The 23,855-nt window shown below is 37.1% G+C and overlaps 4 protein-coding genes across 4 annotated transcripts; 2 read left to right on the top strand and 2 right to left on the bottom strand.

The window, feature by feature from the left end:
• The first annotated feature begins 1,869 nt into the window (after positions 1–1,869).
• On the top strand, positions 1,870–4,856 carry LOC125209005 (protein disulfide-isomerase 5-1). The gene is made up of 5 exons (XM_048108578.1): positions 1,870–2,129; positions 2,661–2,719; positions 2,836–3,011; positions 4,452–4,558; positions 4,645–4,856. The coding sequence occupies exons 1-4, from the start codon at positions 1,992–1,994 to the stop codon at positions 4,544–4,546; spliced, it is 468 nt and encodes a 155-aa protein (XP_047964535.1). The 5' UTR covers positions 1,870–1,991; the 3' UTR covers positions 4,547–4,558; positions 4,645–4,856.
• Positions 4,857–7,383: 2,527 nt separating this feature from the next.
• Positions 7,384–8,451, bottom strand: LOC125186413 (stearoyl-[acyl-carrier-protein] 9-desaturase, chloroplastic-like). Its single transcript, XM_048082777.1, has 2 exons — positions 8,292–8,451; positions 7,384–7,879 (listed from the first exon to the last, which is right to left on the bottom strand). Exons 1-2 carry the CDS (start codon positions 8,417–8,419, stop codon positions 7,384–7,386), a joined length of 624 nt encoding a protein of 207 aa, XP_047938734.1. The 5' UTR covers positions 8,420–8,451.
• Positions 8,452–16,060: 7,609 nt separating this feature from the next.
• Positions 16,061–16,663, bottom strand: LOC125202132 (protein RALF-like 24). The gene has a single exon (XM_048100475.1). It carries the CDS (start codon positions 16,592–16,594, stop codon positions 16,277–16,279), a length of 318 nt encoding a protein of 105 aa, XP_047956432.1. The 5' UTR covers positions 16,595–16,663; the 3' UTR covers positions 16,061–16,276.
• Positions 16,664–21,222: 4,559 nt separating this feature from the next.
• LOC125186403 lies at positions 21,223–22,278 on the top strand. Its single transcript, XM_048082765.1, has 2 exons — positions 21,223–21,674; positions 21,771–22,278. Exons 1-2 carry the CDS (start codon positions 21,223–21,225, stop codon positions 22,276–22,278), a joined length of 960 nt encoding a protein of 319 aa, XP_047938722.1.
• The last annotated feature ends 1,577 nt before the right edge of the window (positions 22,279–23,855 follow it).

The raw sequence follows: 23,855 nt of genomic DNA, 5'->3' as shown, positions 1-23,855 counted from the left end.
AATTTATGTTTGCAAATATATCAAGCTAAATAAATAATTTTAAAAAAGGAACACAATTAGATGACAAATCCTACATTTACTTAATTTTTTAACAAAAGTTACAAAATTAGAAATAAAAAAATGTGCAATGCATATAAAAAGAGGCTAGTCTAGTAATCCCAGCCTGCGACTGGGGCCATCGATCATCCGCTGGAGGGATGCGATTTGAGCTGGGTTGGTCGCATGCATGAGGGCGTTGTGCGTGTCCAACAACGTCCTATAGTCGGAGGAGGCCACCAAGTCCGTGTAGGCATGTGCCGCATCCAAAGTTGGGGCCGTGGTCGCGCTCGGGGTCGGGCTCGGGGTCTGGTTAGGCGGCGCCACGGCGGAGGAGGTCACCTTGCCTTTGCCCTTGGCAGCCTAGATGCCAGGGGGACGTCGGGTGGACATCGGTGTGCCGGAATCTCATCCTAGAACACCGGATGGTTGAGGTCCATTGGAGTTGTGCCGCTGTTGCTGCTCGTATAATCACCGATGAGGGTGCGCTTCGCCCTCTTCTTCGCCGACGTCGATTGGGGCAGCACACCTCCAACAAACATCTACTTCTCCTTCAACAGCGCCCAGGACTGGTAGTGCTTGAAATCGTCGTACAATGACGTGTACGACGGCACCGCTTTGTCACGCACATCCGCGAGACTCTCGCCGCTGCCCTGCTCTCTCTCGCACTTCTCGTACTCCCCCGAGAACAAATGGACCTGCTTCTTTATTTGATCCTAGTGCTTGAGGAGCTGCTCCCTATGGCGCTTGAAAGCGGTCGGCGGCTTGGCCTTGTTATATTTTTCGACTATGCGCTCCTAATACGCAGTAACCTTCTGGTTGTTGGCGAACACCGGATCCTCTGAAATATTAATCCAACATCTCGTCAAGACGATGGATTATTCCACCTGGTAGTTCGTCCTTCCCGGGGCGAACTCTTCATTCACCGCCGTTTGCGGAAACTTCTGGCTCTTGCCTTGGTCCGCTTCTTCTTGGTGGCGGAACCCGAGGCGGCAGCGGGTGTGCGGGTTGGAGAAGGCTCCATGTCTGACAGCCCATACGAGTCCGTGCCGAAATCAGGATCGTACTCGGTGGTGTCGAAGGGCCGGTATTCACTGGGCTCTGTACCCGGCCACCGTGCACCACCGAACATCGGACTATCCAGATTTGGGTAATCGGGATTCATTTTGTTTGAAATGTTGAAAATAGAGTGTGAAAGGAATGGAAATGGAGTGAAAAATGCGATGTATATATAGTGTGTGAAAATTGAAAACTGCGTCGCATCGTCCACGTCTCCAACAGTGGAGGACGTGGCGGACGATGCAACGGACGTAAGGGCGGAGGACGCGCATCGTCCGCTGACGATGGAGAAGCCATCGTCCGCGATGCCACATTGGCGGACGATGCATCATCCGCCGCATCTTCTGCGCCATTGTGAATGGCCTTATAAGTAAAGCAAACTTGTTTAATCGTACCTATTAACAAATTTTATACTGTATATTAGTATATTTCTAATAACAAAGTATACTGCGTATTTAAAATAAAATATTTATACAACGTTTATTACTACAATATATGCAAGTCATTGAACAATTAAAATCCCTTCAATCTATAATCTTTAGTTATTAAGTAAATAAATTTTAATTATATTATAATACAAAATAAGAAAAAATATTTGTTTTGTACTATAGTCTATAGAGTATGATATACACCTGACAATATTAAAAAGTTATTGTGAAAATATAGCACTATTTCTAAAGAATGATTTGACAAATAAATTTGAATATGAAATTGGGTAAATATTGAAAAAGGCTTTAGGTGGATTTTTTAAAAAAACTTGAAAAACGTAAGTTCACATTAATAATTGGGCATTTCGATCTAAGAATTTAGGGCTCTTCTTCTTCTCGAGCTCTCCGAGTCATCATCAGTGTTCTAACCGGCGACTTCATCCACTCCGCGATCTGAGTTCGATCGCGATGCGGCGTCGGTTGCCCAATCTCTCAATTTCTGTCATATTATTATTTTGTTGCTCCATTTTCATCTTCAGCTCGATCAGCAATCCGTCTGTAAATGCTGAAGTCATAACCCTTAATTCCGAAATTTTTAATGACAAGGTATGCTTTATTGCACTTCACCTTCAGCAATGGATTCCGTTTTCTGATTAGCTCTTAGATCACGCCCACGGTTGTTTGTCGTTATGTTTTCTACTTTAAAATACTGATTTCAGCCTGTTTGTGCTAAATCAACTTAGATATTATTAGGAATCAACATATAAGTTTAGATACACACTCACTATCTTCCTTTACCTAATAATTTGTAGCTCTAGGGTTGGGTTGTGTGTTTAATTTCTAATATATTAGTATGAAATCTGCTTCTGAGGATTAGGCATTCTTGTTTGATCCTAGCAATTAGCAAATCATAGTTGTATTTGTGTTTCATTGGAGCAGGTTCTTACATAAGTTCTCTTCTGCATATATTATACACATATTTTAGCAGCGTAGTAAATTACAGCAGATAACTTCGTGTGGTAGACATCCTTGCAAGAAATTATGTGAATGTTTGATGAGCAAAGAAATGGTGATCTGAGTAGCCTTGGTTTTGTTGTGTTTCGTTCAAGATTTTGAGCTGGTATATGGTTTGTTCAGATGCAGGAGAAAGATACTGCATGGTTCGTCAAGTTCTGTGTCCCTTGGTGCAAGCACTGGTAAACTTTATCTGTTAGTGCCTTGGTGGCCTTCTTTTTCTTTCTTATCCAAGCATCATGTGTGAACTTGGACCCAAATTATTGTTAGCTTAGTGATATTCTAAAGTTGTTTCCAGCAAGAACTTAGGGACACTATGGGAGGATTTGGGGAAGGAGATGGAAGGTGAAGATGAAATTGAGATCGGAGAGGTTGATTGTGGCACAGATAAACCAGTGTGTTCTAAGGTGGATATTCATTCATATCCCACCTTCAAGTTGTTTTATAATGGAGAAGAAGTTGCAAAATACCAAGGTGAGACTATACTTTTTATAAGAAGTCAATGCTTGGTTCTTTTATTCTTTCCTCCTAACTATATTGGCTTAGCCCTTTAGTGATTTGTTACTAATTTTTTTTATGTGAGTCATTGCTTAACATTTCATCATCCTGTGGCGTTGTTAACTGGTCTTTGGTGCAAAAGTCAGTCAACTTATTGATTTGAAATGGCCAGTAAGTTGTTGATGTGCTGTTTCTTGGATTCTTACCTGATATTGTAAAAAGAGACAGAACCTCAAAACTAGTTAACAGAAGCTCACCTAATGTTGTAAAAAGAGGCAAGAGCTCTAACTGGTTAATGGAATAGTATGGAGGAAAATCTTTTTTGTTCCACCCCTAAGCCTAAATTTTCAATGTTAAAATCCCTAGTACGCATCTATTTCGATTCTGATCTTGGTCATGTTCTAAACCTTTAAGAATTAGTAGAATATAGATTACCTGTAACTTCAAAGGAATAAAAATCTCAAGTCTGTAATTTCAGTTTAATACATGTCGTGCTGGAAGTGATGCTAAATTAAATTAATAACAGAAGTTAAAATGGTAGAGCTTTTCCCTAGGACTAGGATGTATATAATTTACCTGATATCGATGGGTTTAGTTAAGGGTAGATGGTCACACCACTTAAAGTTAAAACTAATTTGGGGTTGCGTAAGAAGACTTACCGCAAGAGCTGAGATGTTGATAGTGACGCATGGATGACATTGTTAGATTCCTTCCAAGCAGTTAAGTAAAGACTAAGTACTGAGACTTTGTTAGTCACTTACTTTTGTTAATGGTTTTTATGCTCTTTTATGAAATTTTAGCTTGACCAGGAAATGCTTGTATAACAATAAGAAAATTGGGCAAGGAACTTAGTTGGATAATATCTTATTCTTATTGATGAATATTTGTGAAATATTGTGAATTTGTGATGCTAAAAGAATTACCTAGGTGATCCAATATGACAAACAAGTCTCTCCCTCTCTCTCTTTTCTCTACACCCCTACCCAGTGGGGGAAGAGTTTCAAAGTACTTCCAATGTGTATATAAAGTTCCAAGTATAATTTTATTTCTGGGATTTAAAGTATGAAAAGCCTTGTGCTTGGAGAGCATAAACCTGCTACTATATGTTACTGGATTACCCTGGCATCCCCTTGTCTTCTCTATAAATTTTACTTTCTATAGTGATGTTTTCATTCACCGCTGATGCAAATATTTGACAGACAGATATTATAAGGTTCATAGGTGTTTATTTGGAATACTATATAGTATATACTCTGTCCATTTGTGACTCTTCGGAAGTTTCCTTGTCCATATGTGATAATTCAGACCGATACAATCAAAATGTATCAACAGTCTGTGGGACTATTTTGTCGAATGTGATCTGTCTGCAGTATCATAGCTTGCACTAGATTAACCTTTGCAAAATGAATGTCACAGGAACTAGGGATGTTGAGTCACTCAAAAGATTTGCTCTAGAAGAAACACTTCAAGCAGCTACAAAAGCACAACTCAGTGATGATGCTGAGTTATAACTTACCCCTCAGGTAGCCATGACTTCCATTTATTTTCTACCACTGATGAGTACCACCATGCGTTATACATTCTTCTTACCGAATCTTCACTCGTGCAGGTCAAGACAGATAGCCGCATGTGTCCTTGGCCACTATCCTTGCGGTTTTACAACAGCAGCTTTCTTACCTTTTGTTCGAAACAGATTATTCAGTTACTCTTTTTGTTTAGAAATAGATTTCCCTTACAGACCTTTTATTATTAGATCATTTGTTAAGCAAAATTTTGCTTCATGAGAAAACTATTAGGAGACAAATGTGAGTTATGTTGTCATGGTGCTTTGCTGATTAATTAGCACACCCAACTTTGCTAAAAAATAAATAAATATAACGACTCAAAGATGGAAAATAAAAAAACGAGAGCAGAGATGTAAAGTAACTTTACATTGTTAAATTAAGTCTGTACTCGAAACTAAATTTGCATAGTCATTCACTACCCTCATAAGACGTGACAAAACGACTTATTTCAAAAAAAAAAAAAGGAAAATAAGCACCGGAAGCTGCAAAATATGAAACCAAAAAAGGATGTGATCAAAATTAAGGCTGAAAATGGGTTCAGTATTTACTTGCTCCCTTCTGGGAAACAACCTTTTTAACTGATGTGAATCGTTTTATTTGGAATTGATTTTATAAACTAGAACCTTGTTAGGCATCCACATGGGGAAGAGGATAGCCCGGACAATGCATCCTCCGCCCTATAGTCTGCCACTGCAGCACCATGGAGGATGGACCGGACGATGCACACATTTTTTTATTTTATTTTTATTTTTATTTTTTTGTATTTTCTTCTATATATATCACTATTTTTTTTTTACTTCATTTCACACATTTCACTCCACTCTCTTCCCCATCTCAATTTCTTTCTAAATTCAATAATGAATTCCGAAGATTTTCATATTTGCAAGCATAAAATATAAAAAAAATAAAAAATAAGTACTGACAATAGAATATGCATTTAATTTGTGGTGTTTTTTTTTATTTTTATTCTTGCTAATTGATATATTTGCAAAAATAAAAAATAAAAAACAAATACAAAATAAGAGTTAAAATTATATGGCGGGTTATAGTCCGCCCCATTGCAGGTAGAGTGGTAGGAGGATAGAATGATGATGTGGCGGAGCATAGGGCGGGGTTTAGTCCGGGCTATCCTCCGCCCCATTGTGGATGCCCTTAACGGATGTGAATCAAATTATAGTGTTATTTGGAATTTATTTTATACACTTTTATGGTGAAGAATAGATTTATTTTGATGTCATTTCTGGGCTAAATGCTAAATTTCAAAGAGAAGAAGCAAAAACAAGTTTGGACAAGAAAATGAAAAAGATAACACTCCAGTGGAAAGGATCCCATTGGTTAGCTATAGTGGAGAAAATTCATAATATGGTCTCAATTCACTAACCGTTCGAAATTTAAAATTAAATTCGTTGACCTTTCGAAATATAGGATCGAGGCATGCAATTTTGTCAGAAGATGCGGTTTTAGCTTTTTGTCTCTTTTTCATATTATTTTCCTCTCATAAAATATATAAATAACCAAATTACCCCATTTGAGATTAAATATTAGGCACTCTTGCCTATTCATGGATCATCACAAAGCTTTCCGACCTTCTCTCTACAAATCTCAATTCGCAGCTGTAACACTTACATCATCTTCCCACATAATTTTTTTTAGCAATTTGAAAGTAGTGAGGAATTGCTATGAGGATTACTGCTCATTTTTCTTGAGGTGCCGTTGTCTACATTCACTCTGTCTAGATGCAAAAACCTCATATCACTACTTGCAAGAGCATGTTTTTTTATGATATTTAGATTTATATTTTGTCAAGCAACTCTAGTTCCACCTTGAATGTCCAATTGATTCATATAATCTCGTTCTATTGTTTGTAGGAACTATTTAATTACTAAACCCTAAACTTTTTCAACTCTCTTTCCTTTACATCTCTTAGAATCTGTGCCAGGTCATATTGAGGGACGAAGAGAATACTTAAAAATGAACATTAAAACATGAAGTTGTAAATTGTTTGAGGGAACCACAGCTCTAATGATACAAAAGACAAGTATGACAAGAGAATAGCTAGACTCGGTGAGATTCTAATATTCGAGTAGGGCTGCTGACTGGATCTGAAAGCAGGCTTTGGTTGAAAGGGGAAGAAAAGGTCACCTTGGAACAGAGTACTCTAAAAGGTGATGGAAAAACCATAGACGAACCACAAAACAACAGGTAACATTATTTATGGCCTTGTTTTATGTTATCATAAAACATTCTTTTATTAACTTAATCATGTTATCAATCTAAAACAATATGTCTCTACCAAATTAACAACATATTATATATAGAAAATCATAGTAATATTATATTATGGAAAAATTGAGAAATTCATGTTTTTAATGATTTAATTTTGATGTTATATTTATTTTGTTTGTGGTTTTAGCTGGTTGTATATCAAATGTTTGATAAATTCATTTTTGTTTCCGGTTCGCGGGTTTAGGCAGGGTTATTTCTATTGGACTGCTGAGTTTACATTGTGTTGGCCCAAATCTGATGCTTTTAATTTACTACTACTATTTTATTGGGCCCAACATAAATGCACACGTGCTTAATTACACCAGCAGCTCTACTCTACACCTAATGTGGTTCAGTTACATCTCTAAACCTAGTTAGTTTATATGCAGATTAGAGGGTAAATACCCTCTCGAAGAAGCATATGAAGTTGCCAAGATATGTATGCCAAAAATGTCCGAGATTGTAGGCGTGCTTGAATCATTGTTTGGTTATGTTTTGGATGCTTGTAAAGGAAATTGTTACAGTAATGTACTAGTTACCATCCCCGACCCGATCAGATGCTGGATAGTCTTCTCCACTTGCTTCATGTCAACTCTCCCGGAAAGGTAAAGATACTTATTCAAAAGGTCTCCGTGTCTATTCTCCTCCGCAGTCCACGCCCTCGCCCAGATTGCCCAAGGAGTTGCGTCCGTCCCCGTCTCATCCCTCATCCCATCCATGGTGTTCAGCATTGCCAGGTAAGTCGGGAGGGCTTCCTCAGTGATCATATTCCCGACTAGAACAACAAAATAATCGGCGGGAATCTCCTTAACTCTCTCTCTCAGTTCCTTCACCTGGTCATGGAATCCATCGGAGGAAGGATCAGGCAAGAAATCCTGAGGCTGCCAACACTTCTCCACAGGTTTTAGGTGAACCAGGATATTGTCATGAGCCCAGCCTTCTATGGATTTGAGGATCTCGATCTTGTGAGGGGGCATCGAGTGTGTGACTTGAACACGTGCCTCACTAGCTGGTCTGAAAAGCAAATGTTTCATTTTTAATGGGACAGAAGGAGAGTACTTCGTAATGGACCCTACATACCACTAACTTTATCTCACCCACATTTTTATATACAACTAATATATAAAAGTTGATCTCACATTCCACTAACCTTTTTAACCAACTTTCAACTATATTTCTTAAAATCTGTGCGGGTCAAAACTCCCCTTTATTGGTGGATAGAGGGAGTATCAGTTATCTCAGTAAAAAGAAACTTACTCTAAATTGAAAAACAAGATTATTTTCCATGGACGGTAAAAGTGAAATGTTAACTCTTATTGGTGGACGGACTGAAATAACGAAAATGGATTCCTACTCTCGGACGGAGGGAGTAGAAACTATAACACTAACCCGTGTTTTATATTTGAAAAAAAAAATCACAACTTACTTTGAACGAGAAGGAAGAGCGGAAACCACGAACAATTTAGGATATCTGCAGCTGCTGGCGGAGGAAGGAAGAGCGAAAGAGAGGCATTTTCTTGATTCAAAGTTAAGTACATTCACCTTCATTGCCATTAATTCTCCTTCCTTTGCAAACAGAATATTGCGTGGAGAGAGAGATTTCGTACTGGGCTTGTTTGTTGTTTCACTACATTTTGTGATCATTTTATTCTCATGTTTACGTGTGTTGCGTGTAAAATGTGTGAGTAAATGACCAAATTGCCCTTTATGCACATGTATTCTAGGATTATTAATCTTAATAAATACACGTTCTCCCCTTTAACGGGAGAGTTTGGTTTGTTATTATTTTTCTCTGAAGCAGAAAAAATTTTGTTCTTGTAAATATAAATTAAAATAAATAAGAAACCAAAACCAATTTCTCATGTATATATTTTTATGAGTAAAGTTCATTTTTATTCCTAAATATATATATATCTAAATTTTCCGACTTTGTTCTATTAACGTTAAGCTTGATACTATAGTCTTTATAATATTGTATTCGGTCCGTTCATAATGACACGAAACTTTAGAAATTTTTGTTTTATGTGTTAATTGGGGAAGAAAAATGTAATATTATATTTTTACTATTGTGAGAGATAATTTTTTTCACAAAAAGAAATATGATATCTTCTTATGGACAAATTAAAAATAAAAGTATGATATCAATTATGGATTAATGAGAATATTATTCAAGAAATGAGGATCTAATCTAATATTCCACATAATAATAGCTATATATAAATCAAACTATCCACATGGGGATACCGTAGCTCTAGGATCTCGTCAGTTGATTATTAAATAGTTTGGCAATATTTGCTATAATTACTTGCCGTTTAATAGTATTAATTTATCGATAGATCTCATCCACTCTTCATTGATGAAGTGGCTTATTACCAAATAATAAATATAATATTTTTAGCAAATTAATTATGCTGATGGATATATATTCTCACGTACATATACATATCGGTGTATTTTAAATTTAGAAAAATGTTTTAGAGACGTAATGACAATGCCATAATGGATCTAATTAGTAATTTATATAACATTTTATTTATAATTAATTTATATTTTGTACAAATACCTTGTTACCCTTTTGTGTAATCAATCATGTGTAGAATTGAATATGTACGAGTATTAATTACTCCAACTTCTTAAACAATGATGACTTTGATTATGGAAATTATATGTGAAATTTATGGAAGGTTAGAGAGGCTGGACCATATTTGTCCCACAGATTTATCACCTTTTTTCGTAATTACTTAAATATTTTTGCAATGTGCTTTAAAAAGTAGTAAAAGAATGAAAAGCATAAAAAAAGTTTCATCACTTTCATCAATTTATTTTAAAACGAAAAAATAATAAAAACATACTCCCTCCGTCGATCAAACCTTGATAAAAAAAACAATCATATGTTACTTAGAATTTAATATTTTATCTTTTTATTCATAAAATATTGGAATTTTTAGTTCAATCCTGCATATTGTGCAACAAATCAAAATTTGATATATGATGTAATAATACTAATTGAGTTTACAGCTTTGATTTTAAGAATTTCATAATTTTAATTTTAATTCTTTACTTTAGAAAATTTTAATTTTTTAATTCCAAATTTTTGGAATATTTCTTAGAATCTTGATATAAAAAATAAATAAACACATGTTTTTAACTCATCTACTTAATTTTTTATAAAGATTAAAGTTAATATTTTCTCCTTTTTTCTACGATGTTAGAGTTCCTATGCAACAACTTAAAATTTGTTGCATACGATATTAATACTGATATTAATTGAGTCTACCATTTCATTTTAAGAATTTTATGATTTTCATTTTAATGACTTACTTTTCAAAATTTTATTTTCTTTTTAAGTGTTTGGAATGTTACCTGAAACCTTAATAAAAAAAATTATCACATACTGTTAATTCATATATTTATTATTATAAAATTATATTGTTTATATTCTCTTTTATTTATACAATATTTAAGTTCTCGGTTCAATTATGCAACAACTTAAAATTTGATATATAATACTCCCTCCATCTTATGCTATTCGCACATTTTTCCTTTTGGATCGTAAATTAAGAATTGAATAATCAGTGTAATTAAATTAATAATTAAAGTGCAACAGGGGAACACCAATAAGGGATATTTAATTAACTATAATATTTTAATTAAATACTATGATAATTCTAGCTTGAAATAGGAATAGTGCAAATAGTTATGAACGGGCTAAAAAAAGAGCGAATAACATGGGACAGATGGAGTATATTGATAATAAATAAGTTTACGATATTGATTTTTCAAATTTTAAAATTTTGATTTTAATTATTTATCCTTTAAAATATTAATTCCATTGAATTCTTAATTTATGAAACGGTACAATCGAACCATAGTAAAAAATAATCACATGTTTTTAAATTATCTATTCAGTATTTTAGGACAATATATTTAATATTTTATCTTTATATTAATAAATATTAGAATTCTTAACTCAATAAAGTATATCATGTTACAAACTTAAATTCGATAAAGAATATGATATCATAGTACTAATTGAGTTTATGATTTTCATTTTAAGCATTTCAATATTTTATTTTAGTTTCTTATATTTCAAACTTTACTATTTTTTTAGAACTTACGTCGAACTTCAATAAAAAAAAATTGGTTAATTACATATATTTAGCTCATTCATTTAATATTTTAAATCTGTATAATTAATGCTTAGTAGTAGTATTTTTTTCTAAAGCATTCACCATATCATGAAATAAATTAGTAGTAGAATAATTTAAAATATACTCCTACTTTATTAATTTGTTGCATATATAGTGGATTGAGTTAATGAGGTCTAATTTTTGTAAAGAAAATGAGAAAATTTTAACTGCATAACTTTTTAATATATCATGAAATAAATTAAAATATTAAATAAATAAATAATTGGATTGATATTTTATTTAAAATATTAAGTCATTAATACTCATATAATTCCCTCTTGGAGATATCGCTAATCAAATCAAATATTCAACCAATTATCAAAGTGTGGAAGATTTTTAGCTAGTGTTATAAAAAAAAAGAACTCGATATATATCACAAATTATGTCCATAAATAAATATTATATAAACATCACTAGTATTAAAAAAAATAACTAAAATTAATTTCAATCACTTATCCACAAAACGAGAGAAAGTTTGAGGATACTTAATTAATTTTCCTAATTTGATGTCATAATCATGCGTAGAAGAGTAAGAATTTGGACAAGGATAATTGATTTGACGTTAAAATAGCATTAGGGTAAATTAGTCAATGTATTATATCAAAATATACGCATGTATTATGGCATAGAGATATTATATCTCCAATCTTTAATTTAAATTAGTTATTCAATAATCAATATTATCAATCACCGCAAGATCGACAATAATTGTGCATTTTATATTTAGCATTCTGAACGGAATTTTTTTAAAAATATTTGACAATACTATATTGGCCATCCAACGAATCCGGTGAGCATTCAGCATTCTGTTGAAGATTTTCTGCTCCAATTTTGCATGGGATAAAGATGAAGAAATTATACTCAAGTACTTTCTTAAGTTTCTTGTCTCTTTTTGCTATTTTTATTTGGTCCTCTTTAATTTTCCTATTAAATTTTATTATATTTGATAAATGGATTCTACTCACTGATAGTAGTATTCCCTCCATCCCGGCCATGATGACATTTCTTGGCCAACACGAGATTTTAGAAGTTATTGATTAATCTGTTTAGTTGAAGAGAGAAAAGATGAGTGTAATTATTAAAACAGAGAGAAAGAGAGATGCATATTTTAATTGGATTGAGAATAAGTGGTTAAATGTAGGGGTGGAAAAAATGGGTAGCGGGTAATGGGTTATTCCCATTTCGACCCGATACCCGCCGGGTTTTGGGTACCCGCTACCCGACGATAACGGGTAATGGGGCGGGATCAGGTAGTGTGTTTTAGAGTTTTGTGGGTAACGGGTATACCCGCTACTTGCGCAGGCATACCCGATTGTCCCGATAATACCTGATATTATTAGTAGTAGCTATATACAATCTATTAATACTTTATAGAATCTAAAAGTTCCAAGAGTATTTTTGAAATATTTTTATATTCCAACGAACGTATGAAAGTTCGCTGCGATTTGATGCTTCTCTTCATGCTCTTTTTGTTTATCGTCGTGACTTGCTCAAGTTGGATTGTCAAACTGATCCGGTTGGTCAATTATACGCCTTCTACCTGTGAACACAGGTGAGTGGATCCAGTGGAAGCTCAGACTGATCAACTCAACTTAATCCTACTCGAGTGAGATGAAAAGAAGAGTTCAGAAGCGTGCTTTCAAAACCTTAATCTACAATACTATTAACTAGTTTAGGGAAGTAATGATTGATACCACATAGATGAGGTGTTTTACATTTGCTTGCGGACACGAAATGGGAATGGTTGCGGCCACGCTTTTTAGGGGTGGGTTAAGTTAAAACTACTGGACTTGGAAAATTAAACTAGCAAATTGATCAACTCATATTGAAACTTTCCTAAATTGGACAAACAGAATAAAACACGATTGTTAGTCTCCTGCAAAGCGTACAGTAAAGTAAAAATTTTCTAACAACTTCATCTTCTTCACAGTATCAATATAGAAAGCAGAGTAAAAGCATATCTGAACAATAAAACATCATAATAACTTGTAAACTCAAATCTACTCCTAAAATCTAATCTATGTCTTCATAAATAAGAAATTAACTCATACTCATGCAGAAATAAAACATCAACTAGTATATCTAAACATCCTAACCAGCTTCATCCATAATTTTCTTCGCAACTAGACAAATCATAAGTCTAAAACTCAGATCTAACCAGATCAAACCACATCCAAACACTTGAGCTAAGATATGCATCATAAAATAGAAACTGAAAGCAGATCAGAGATATCATGCATGAAAACAGAACATATCAACTGGAACCGAAACCATAACTCTAAATTTACTAAATCAAAAACATCAAGAGTCGGCAACATCAAAAGTAAACTGAAAATAAACACACGGAAACATGAATTGTTTCATCGCTCCTTCTCGAAGCGGTATTACAGAACCAAATCGATTTAAGTGCTAAAACCAGCACCAAACTACGACTAAACTAAACTAGATCGGGAACCAAACGGAAATCAGGAAGATGAAGTAAAATGAGCTCCGATTTCAGCCCTAGAAGAGAGCTGAAATCCTAAAGATGTTTGTGTGATGACCGTCAGACCTCTATCCTTTCGTGTTGGGCTTCCTTTATATAGAGAGGGCGTAGGGTTTTGATCCCTAGGGTACCATCCTCTCCGAAATGTCATTCTTGCCCTTCACTTTGTGATGTGGTCTTTAAACTCTATCTTCCATGCGGAAACTCCTGCTCGCTCTACTTAATTCTGACTTGATCAACTCAGCGCTGCAGTTTTTGGCTTCATTCCTTGATCTGTTCGTCCGCCCAACTGATCTGTTCATTCATTGAATATGACGGATTTTCACACACACCTGGCTCAAAATTGGATGTTAGATCACATATTTGAGTACAGTTTTATGGCAAAACACATGCGTGAAACGAGCCTCATCAACGTACATTTGAAAACTCACCAGAACTAGCAATAGAGTATCTCTTTACTTTTATTCTCAATCTATTCAAAGCTTACAATCAAAATTAATTAAGTAAATTTCGATTTGCATCGTAATTTTTGAATTTGAAATTTGGAAATGTGCAAATTATATATTAAAATATACAAATATGACGTGCATACATACTCTGATCATATTTTGATTATTTTCAGTAAGTGAGACTATAAATCACCACATATGTGCACAGTTGATAGTTGGAATTTTTGCACAAAGACTGAAGAGAAAATTAAAAAACAAAAATCTGAAATCATAGTGCGCCACCAATCTCAAAATTCATTCTGGCATTACAGACTTGTATAAAATACAACAGTAGATGACTGGCATTGATGATAAGTACTAGTATAAAAAAACTCAAAACATAAATATTACTACCTCCGTCCCGCAAAATTTGTCCTACTTTGACCCAGCACAGGTTTAAGAAATGTAGTGGAAAGTGAGTTGAAAAAGTTAGTGGATTGTGGATCTCACTTTTATATATTAGTTTTATACTCCCTCCTTCCCCGATTAAGATTCACACTTTTCCATTTCGGTTCGTCCCCAATTAAGAGTCACACTTCATTTTTACCATAAATAGTAAGTAGGTCCCACATTCCGCTAACTTTGTCAACCAACTTTTCATTACATTTCTTAAAACTCATGCCCGATCAAAGTGTGACTCTTAATCGGGAACGGAGGGAGTAATAAAATGTGAGTAGGAATGAGTTAGTGGAATATTACCAAAAATGGTAAAAAGTGAAATGAGACAAATTTTTGGGGGCGGACGGAAATGAAAAAATGGGACAAATTTTCAGGGACGGAAGTAATAATTGGTTTCATGAACTCAACCTTTGGTTTGAAGCACTTTCTGCACGATTGAAGGGTCATACTCAACATATGGGTTTCAGATCGGTTATGGATACCCGCAATGTCGGGTACGGGATACTCGACACGGGTATCGGGTAATCCCGATATGTTACGAGGCGGGTATTGGGACAACAAATTTGGCTGAAATCGGGTACGGGTGCCCGACTTGTCGGGTGCGGGTACCCATAGGTAACCCATTTCGCTACCCCTAATAGAGAGATTATTGCATAATTAGTTAGGATTTGATTAGATTTTATTTACTTAATTAGTTAAGATTTGATTTGATTTGATATTTTAGGGATATAGTATTATTATAAATAGCACTTAAGAATGAGAGAAAAAGATCAGAGATAGAATGGTATTTAGACCGCGACCTCCTGCGTTAGGATTGGCCTCCTACGTGAGGATTATTTTCCTATTTAATACTTAGTTTTTCTCTAGCATTCACAATGAAGGGCCCTCCCAGAGGACCCTTTCATTCCACGTCAACATCTTCCCGCAGGGCTTATCTTCGTGCAATGGCAGGACCCTTTCAAAGGGTCTATCCCACTTCTATTTCATTTCCACAATCCACAATATCACTATTTTGTTTTATTTTTTTCACTTCTATATTTAACATGTTATCAAATTAAATAAATTTATATGCAAAATTTTAATACGCAAATCGTCGTTGTATTACAATATTGGAAAAAGAAGATGAAGATGTTGGTGTGGGAAATGTAAAGAATGAGATTGGATATTTATAGTAGATAAATAGAATAAAAACAATAGTAAAAAAAAAGGATAGGGCCAATGATCTACCCAATCCCCACAATGGGTGGCCGATCATCGCTCATTGTGGAACAGCCGAAGCCGATATATCGGCCATATGGGGTGGGGCTTTGATCGGTCAATTTTTGCAATGGAGGACCGATCGCAAGACCTCTTGATCGGCCCTTCCATTGTGAATGCTCTAACTACCCTAATTTCTCACTTCATTCTCTTCCTCTCCAAATTTTCTTCAAATTATCTATGTATTCTCTTCAAATTCTACGATCTTTCTAAACAACAGCCCAAAATCTAACTAGAAGATTATTTTAAATATCTGAGAGTTGATCATACCACCGACTACCACCCTCACCTTCAATTCTAATTTCTACATGTCCAAGCACTCTTCCAAACTCTTACAATGAATCCAACCGCCACAGTTGGAACAAGTGTGACACAATTACAAAATCCTCATTTTCGCATTGGACAAAATAATGAAGTCAAATTACATTTTATACGGGGATATTCAACAACTAAATCCATCACAAAATAGCAAGATTATGCATTACAACAAATATACAAAGAGTGACGATAACCTTGCTATATTATAAAAATAAAAATAAAATAAAAAAATTGAAGGTCAAAAAAATTACCATAGACATAGTTCCATGATCCATCAGTCTCCCCTGGCGCATCTCGTGATCATCTCGCAACCTCTGCTGTAGGAATTGGCGACGCCGGCGGCCTTGCAGTTGTAATACGAAGCTCCGGGGCGATCGCACGGCACCAAATCTCTTCTCAGCGTGTCGTAGCTGATGTATCTCCGCCGCATCAGAAGCGCCCTCCGATTGCTCTCCGAATCCACGAGCTCCTCCCCCGCCGCGCACTCGCTGATCTTCCCCGCCAATTCGCTGGAATTGAGATCCGAAAGTGAGATCCCTCCGCAGATTAGGAAATGCAGGAAGAGAAGGGCGCACAGCTGAGGTTTGGGCATTTTGTGGATCAGGATTGAGATTTGAGAGGATATTTGTTGACGGTGTGAAAACTGAAAATTGAAAATAGTGAAATTGATTTGATTTGGAGAGTCATTAATGAGTGTACACCTACTATTCTGAGCATGAGAGTGACCCACCAACTTCAAGGGGAAACCAAAAGTCTATTGGTTGTGGAGTTTTGTCACAATTGGACTTACCCTTAATTCAGGAAAGTAGCCAAATTATGATTAAATCACATAAAATATAAAAAAATTATTTGCATAAAATACTAACACAACCTCCTCCAATTGATTTTAGCCTTCTTTGTATAGGAGTTTGTTCAGATTTTAAATTTTGTGTTTCATGATAATAGTATGACTTTTATAAGATCTGGTTGTTACTAATTACCTATTTGATTTAAATGCACATCCAGGAGGGATAAGGAAATAATTAAGGGAAAAAACATCCTGGAGTTATTTTGGCCATTAAATGCAATTCCAACATGGTAAATGGTAACTGCTCCAGCAACAAATACCTTAACAAAAACTGAAACTACTACAAAGCTAACGCACAATTAGAAACGACAATGATTGATCATAGTGACCTTTTTTTCTCTCAGATGTTTTCCCTTAGCACCTGTAGTGCGGAGGCTTGTAAGGCCCCTCAACCGGCACACTGATGTAGTCCGCCTGATCCTTCGTCAGCTTGGCGACAAGCTTCCCGAGGTGGAGAGCAGCCACCTTCTCGGTGTAATTTATCCCCATGCATTTCCATTTCCTTATTTCAAAATCAATATATGTCCTTCATCCCATAAAAATATGTGTACGATTCTCATCTGTCTCATAAAAATATAAGCATTTTCATTTATGAAAAATGTTAAATCCAACTCATTACCTATATATATTAATTTATTTACAACTTATACCAATATGACCTACTACTATATATACTTTATTTACGGTTAATTCAATCATTCTTCACCAAGATTTCATCTTTTCCACACTTGAAGAATATTTATTCAATCTTTGTAGTAAAATAAAATCTCTACACTACCGAAATATAAACTCACCAAAGAATAGCATCAATGGAATTAGACAATTCATGCGAAGGTCAGCTTTTTTATTTTGGTGATTCACTTTCAGTTGTTGTTGTACTTCTGTGATTGAATTTAAAGTCCATTTTTTATGTTGTTCATTTGACTTTTTTGATTGTATATAAATTCAATATGAACGCATTTGTAAGCAAACATTTCGGAAAATCACAAGCATGTATAATGCAATATATACGAATTTCGATGCAAGATTTCGTAGGTATTACGCGTTTGATATCATGTTGTGTTGATGTACTGTGAATTATGTTTATGTTTCAGTCCAGTGCGTACCTGAGTGTCCGGATGAGTTGAAGCCCGTTGTAGGAAAGAAATTCAGAACTTTAGAGGATGGGATTTCATTTTATAATGCTTACGCGCGTGTGGCTGGATTTGATACGCGTAAGCAAGGGAATAAGGCTTATCGCGAACATGTTACTTGACAGTATTTGGTATGCAACCGACAGAGAGTGAGAAAGGTGGACTACACAGACCAAATGAATGCAAGGGAGGATTTCGTACATAAGCGCCGTCGTTTGTCAAAGAGGTGTGATTGTTTGGCCAAAGTAACTTTGAAATTTTTTTCAGATGGTGGTTGTTCAAGCTATATGTTGTTAATGAGTTTGTAGAGGAGCACAACCATGTCATGATTATAATGCCTCATAGACGCTACATGAACTTGAATAGAAAACTGACTGAACTTCATAAGAAGTTCATTTGGGACTGCACGAAAGCTAACATAGGTCCGACAATGACCTTCAAATTCTTGAAGGAGTTTTTGGGTGGATATGATACCGTGGGGATAACGGTGACGGATCTTAGGAATGTTGTTACTGGAATGAAAGCTTACGTGGAAGGGACCGACGCACAGATGTTGTTGGATGAGATGCGTAGAAAGAAGGCATCGTCAGATGCTTTCTCATTTCACTACGAGCTCGAAAAGGACAATTCTTTGAAATGTCTTTTCTGGTGTGATGCGGTATGCAAACGTAATTACCACATGTATGGTGATGTGGTTGCATTTGATTCAACATACAACACAAATAGGTAATGTCTTTTGCTTACTTATGTAATTATTAAATGTTGTTAATTATACAACAAAGTGTGCTCAAGTTAAATATTCATATGCTTATTTGTTTTTCTAAAATTTGCTTGTTTTGGTCGAGAATTCGCTTATCTTTACCGCAAATTGCTTGATGCTTTAGTTGCATACTTTGTCTACGATATTGCATACCACCATGTCGAATGTTGCATTTAGAGCATCTCCAATGTAAATAGGCCAGCCATAGACCAGCCACCCTCTCTCCCTGCCACGTAACAGCACTAAAAATCCACCTGTCACATCAGATTTAGGCCAGCCATAGGCCAGCCGCGATATAAATAATTCAAAAAATACTACATTTACGGAATTAAATTTACGACACAGATACGGAAAAATTAATTCATTTCATTAAAAAAAAGTACAAAGATTAAAAAAAATACATGATTTTTTTTTTAAAGAAAGGGCTTCCACACACGAGCCCTCTCTACTCCTCATCGCCGTCGTCCTCGCCGTCGCCGCCCGGGGTATCTGAGCCCACGTCGGAACCCCCCATCTGTGCCCTCGCGGCATCCAAATCAACTCGCATGCTCTCGAGCATCGAGTGAAGAAACATCTTCTCCGTGGGGTCAGTGGCGGTCCTCCAATCTTGGAAGACCTTGTACATCGACCTCCTGGGGCGATAGGGGGGATCCTCCCCTCGCTGCCCGTTGTGCCTTCTTTTGTCCAACCGGTCGAGGGCGACGAGCATAGGATGGAGGGGCCGGAAACTCCTCAGCATCCGGAGGGAGGTCGTGGGATCCGCCGCTGCTGTCGCTCTAGTCGCCGGAATAGTTCAATCTCTGCTTCTTCGGCCACCCGAGGCGTCGCACCCCGCCCGAAACTTCTTGGAGTCCTTCAACAACTAATAGCATTCCCAGAAGTGGAAATCCTTGTACTTCCCCGCCAAGGGGAACTGACTCTCGGATATCCTCCGACCGTCCTCCTCATTCTGCCTACTAGTGAGCTGACGTAGGGCGTTGGCGTACAACGCCGAAAAACGGCCGACTGCGGCCCTGATGCGCTCCCCACCCCTTCCGGACCTCCTCCCCGCTGAAGTCCTTCCTACCCGGGTAGTTCCTCCTGTAGGCAGCTCTAATCTTCGCCCACATGTTGACGACCCGCTGGTTGTTCGCAACCGGCGGATCGTCGCACACCTCCAACCACCCCTTGGCCACCCGGCCGGCGTACTCATCCTCCGTCCACTTCCTCCGGGCAGGGGGTGTCGTCAACAGCGAGGCTGCTGCGACTCGCCGACCGCCTTGGCCTTCCTTCGTCTTCTTCTTCTTCGCGCGGCCCGACCGGCTGGAACGGGAGTGTCGGATCCCGGAGATCGGTCCCCATGTCATGCGATGACCAAAGGTCATCGTCCGGTGAACTGCGTCTCCACACAGGGGTCGGCGTGTGAGACGAAGCCGTCAAAAAATCCCGGAGAGAGGGACGATAGACCCAGGTGTCCCCCTCCCCCGGTGACCCCTGCATCCCGGGATGCATACCCATCATCCCTGGCTGCATCATCTGGCTGTTGCATGCTGAGGCATACCTCCCCACCCCCTGCCCGCTGCTGGCCTGTCCGCCGCCCGGCATACCCCACAGCATCCCCCCTGGTTCCCACCCCCTGCGCTCCGGCCATCATCCCCATCAGCTGATTCCAAGGGACATTAAACCCTGGCCCCATCTGCCCGCCCATCTGGCCCCATCCAGATCCATGGATGCCAGTGCGAGTCCCAAGATCCACTCGTCGTTGGACTGGACTCGTTGTTGTGATCCATCGCTCGATAATGCTCTTGTATAGAAATGTAGAGAGAGATAAAACTCGTTAAAACAAGTGGTGCAAATGAAAATGAAACTAAAATCGCGTTTATATAGGTTTTCAAAAAAAATATCGAAAATACGGCGCTGGCCGATCGCTGGCCGATCGGCAAGCCACAATGGCGGCCAGCGCCACGCCATCGGCTAGCCCACGCCGAAATTTTGGCCGATTTCCCGCTGGCCTACTCCATTGGTTCGGCTAGCCGACAACCTAGCGACGCGAATCGGCTAGCCGGTTGGCTAGCCGACATTGGAGATGCTCTTACAAGTATTGTCACACAATGTATGACGGACGCGTTGCAGGTACTGCATGATTTTTTCCCCTTTCACTGGGAAAGACAATCACGGAAGGCCTGTGACATTCGGAGCTGCATTGTTGTCTAGCGAAGGGACAGAAATGTATTCCTGGTTATTCAAACATTTTGTAGAATCAATGGGCAAGTACCCAAGGATGATTGTTACAGACCAGGATAAGGGGATGAAAGCTGCTATCGAGAAGGTTTTTTGTTGGAACCAGACATAGATGGTGCATGTGGCACATCATTCTTAAGCTTTCTGATAAAGTTCCAAAGAAGATGCTTGACAGCGATGAACTGAAGAAAGGGATAAAATCGTGTGTCTAGTCTGAGACGATTGAACCTCAAGAGTTTGAGGAAACGTGGTTGGGAATAATGGAACGATATGGAATGGAAGAAGTGGATTGGTTTAAAACCATGTTTGATCAAAGAGCGCGTTGGGTTCCAGCTTACTTTAGGGATTTTCCAATGGGTTCTCTAATAAGGACTACTTCCGTCTCTGAAAGTGAGAATAGTTTCTATAAGACATTCACGAAGCCACGATCAAATCTTGTAGAATTTATAATGAGCTTCGATCATGCTCTGGAATCTCAAAGGAATGCCAGCTCCAAGTTGGATTATTTGGACTCAATTGGTATTCCTATTATGGCGACTGAATTGTCATTTGAGAAACAAGCATCCATAATGTACACTAACCATATTTTTAGAAGAGTGCAGAAAGAGATAGTTGATGCTTGTTTTCACTGTCCTATTGATGCTATTGTCAAAGATAAATTCTTTGAGACTTTCACTTTGAAGGACCTATATGGAAAGATGTGGACAATGACGTAAGACAAAGAACGTGATTCATATGATTGTGGCTGCAAGTTGTTCACTAGGGAGGGTTTGTTTTGCTATCACATTTTCGTTGTACTTAAGAATAGAGACGTGAAGTTGATCCCTGAAGTTCACTTCAATGGGCGCTGGTTGAAGTCTTCTTTAGCCAAAGTAGTGCATGGACAAGTGGACATTGACTTTGATTTGATGGTTGCAGCCAATCCAAAGCAGCTTGCCGTGAACAAAATGTACGAAGTACTCTTGGGATTTGGTAGAAAGTTTGAAGCCAAAATTGAAACTGTATTTGCATTCACAGAGGGCGTTGAAGAGCTAGGGAAAAGCATTGAATCAGATTTTCCAGTCCTCTCACTAGTTGAGAAGAAGAGCATGATTGAAGAATTCTATGGTCATCCAAGACCAATTGAAATTGATGTTCATCCTCCTAAAGTTGTTAGGACAAAGGGTTCATGCAGTCAAAAGAAGTCCAAAAAAGAGGCAGCCATCCTGAATGCTAGTAAACCTAAACGAAGATGTGGAAAATCCAATGAAATCGGCTACCACGACTCGAGAAATTGTGGTAGACAGAGCGAGGGCAAGGGGAAGGAGAAAGTTTGAAGAACACGGTTGCTTTATTTCATTTAACTTGCATACGTTGTTTTAATTATTCATTTTCAAACAGAATTATATCGTACCAATGACTCTTTCAAGTTTTTACAGTGCAATTCTATTTGAATTGGGATTGGTGAAAGTTTTTATATCAGCTTGAGTTGATCATATTCCTAACAGTAAAAAATCTAGTTATTGTCAATGCCAAGTTATGCAGTAATATCATTATAAAGTTGCATTAACACGGTTAAAGATATAAAAAAAATCGAACATAACACCTACATAAAATAATAGCACCGTAAACATATAGTATGATTTGGCTGCTTAAAATAGACAAATAATTGCATAAGTATTAATAGACATTCGCATTGCTCACAAAAAATGCATTCTTGTACATTCAAAGTTGCATAAATGTCATTACAAAATTGCATTAAGAAAAATAAAGACATTTAAAAAAACGACAGGAAAACACCTGCCAGATAATGGCATCCTAAATATATAAGATTTGGCTGCATAAAATAGATAAATAATTGCATCACAATTAATAGACGTTCGCATTGATGCCAAAAAAATTTATTCACAATTCAACTAGAGTAAGGCATCTCCAAGTCAAAAATTAAATATCAACTAACAGTCATAAACCACTAGTCATAAACCACTGTTTCCATCACAAACTTAAAACAAAAACTTAATAGCATGTTCAATAAATATCAATTGCATTATACGTTAAAAATCTGCTTCACAAACTCTTGTGCGTCACTATTTAGAGTACTCTGCAATCATTTTCTCAACATCAATTGGCCCTTTCATCTTCCCTTCCTCATTGCACTGTTTGGTAAGTTGCATGACTTGATACGTCACTGCGTTTGAATCCCCAAATAGCAGCTCTTTGCTTATTTTGGCTCTCAAGTATTGCAATGACAAAACGCTTCTAGGAGTAAGTCCGCACTTTCATTCATTTGCTTTTTGGCCCATGTATGTCTCCATGTGCCTCATTACGTACACTCCACTGTCGACCTTGTTTGTTGCAGTCGTCCACTCTATTGGCAGCACTGTTGGTTCATCTTTTCTCAAAGCAGCAACTTGTTTCGTATAACCACATGAGTCCAACATATGTAGAAAGTATTTCTTCTGCATTTACGACAATGATTCAAGGTGAATGAGTCATGGTATTTCAAACATATTTTGCATTACACAGAGTAAGCTGAGTTAATGCATACCAATTTTGCAGGGATGTCTCCATATTTTCCAATTACATAATCCTTCCTGGCTAGTTTGGCATTGTCAATTATACTGATTGCATGCTTCAATAAGTTAAAACACACAAGATACCAGTGATCACTTTGGAGAATTGGAAAGAAGATCTGCTTACATAAAAACATTAAGTATCAACTGTATTACTAATTTGAGTAAACATTAGAATAATTTAACAAAATAATAAAACTAACCAGGTTGTAGTCAAACCACTGGAAGTCTCCAATTTGTTTCACTTCATCCAATACGGAGTGTTTGAACTTAGTTGTTGCCTTCATTTCATCCCAGTGTGTGGGCTGTTGGACAATGTTATAAAACTACAAGTATGAAAA

Source organism: Salvia hispanica, chromosome 1 (assembly GCF_023119035.1).
Source record: "Salvia hispanica cultivar TCC Black 2014 chromosome 1, UniMelb_Shisp_WGS_1.0, whole genome shotgun sequence".
Classification (NCBI taxonomy): Eukaryota; Viridiplantae; Streptophyta; class Magnoliopsida; order Lamiales; family Lamiaceae; genus Salvia; species Salvia hispanica.
The sequence above is the reverse complement of the archived record's forward strand: the minus strand, read 5'-3'. Positions and strand labels throughout refer to the sequence as shown.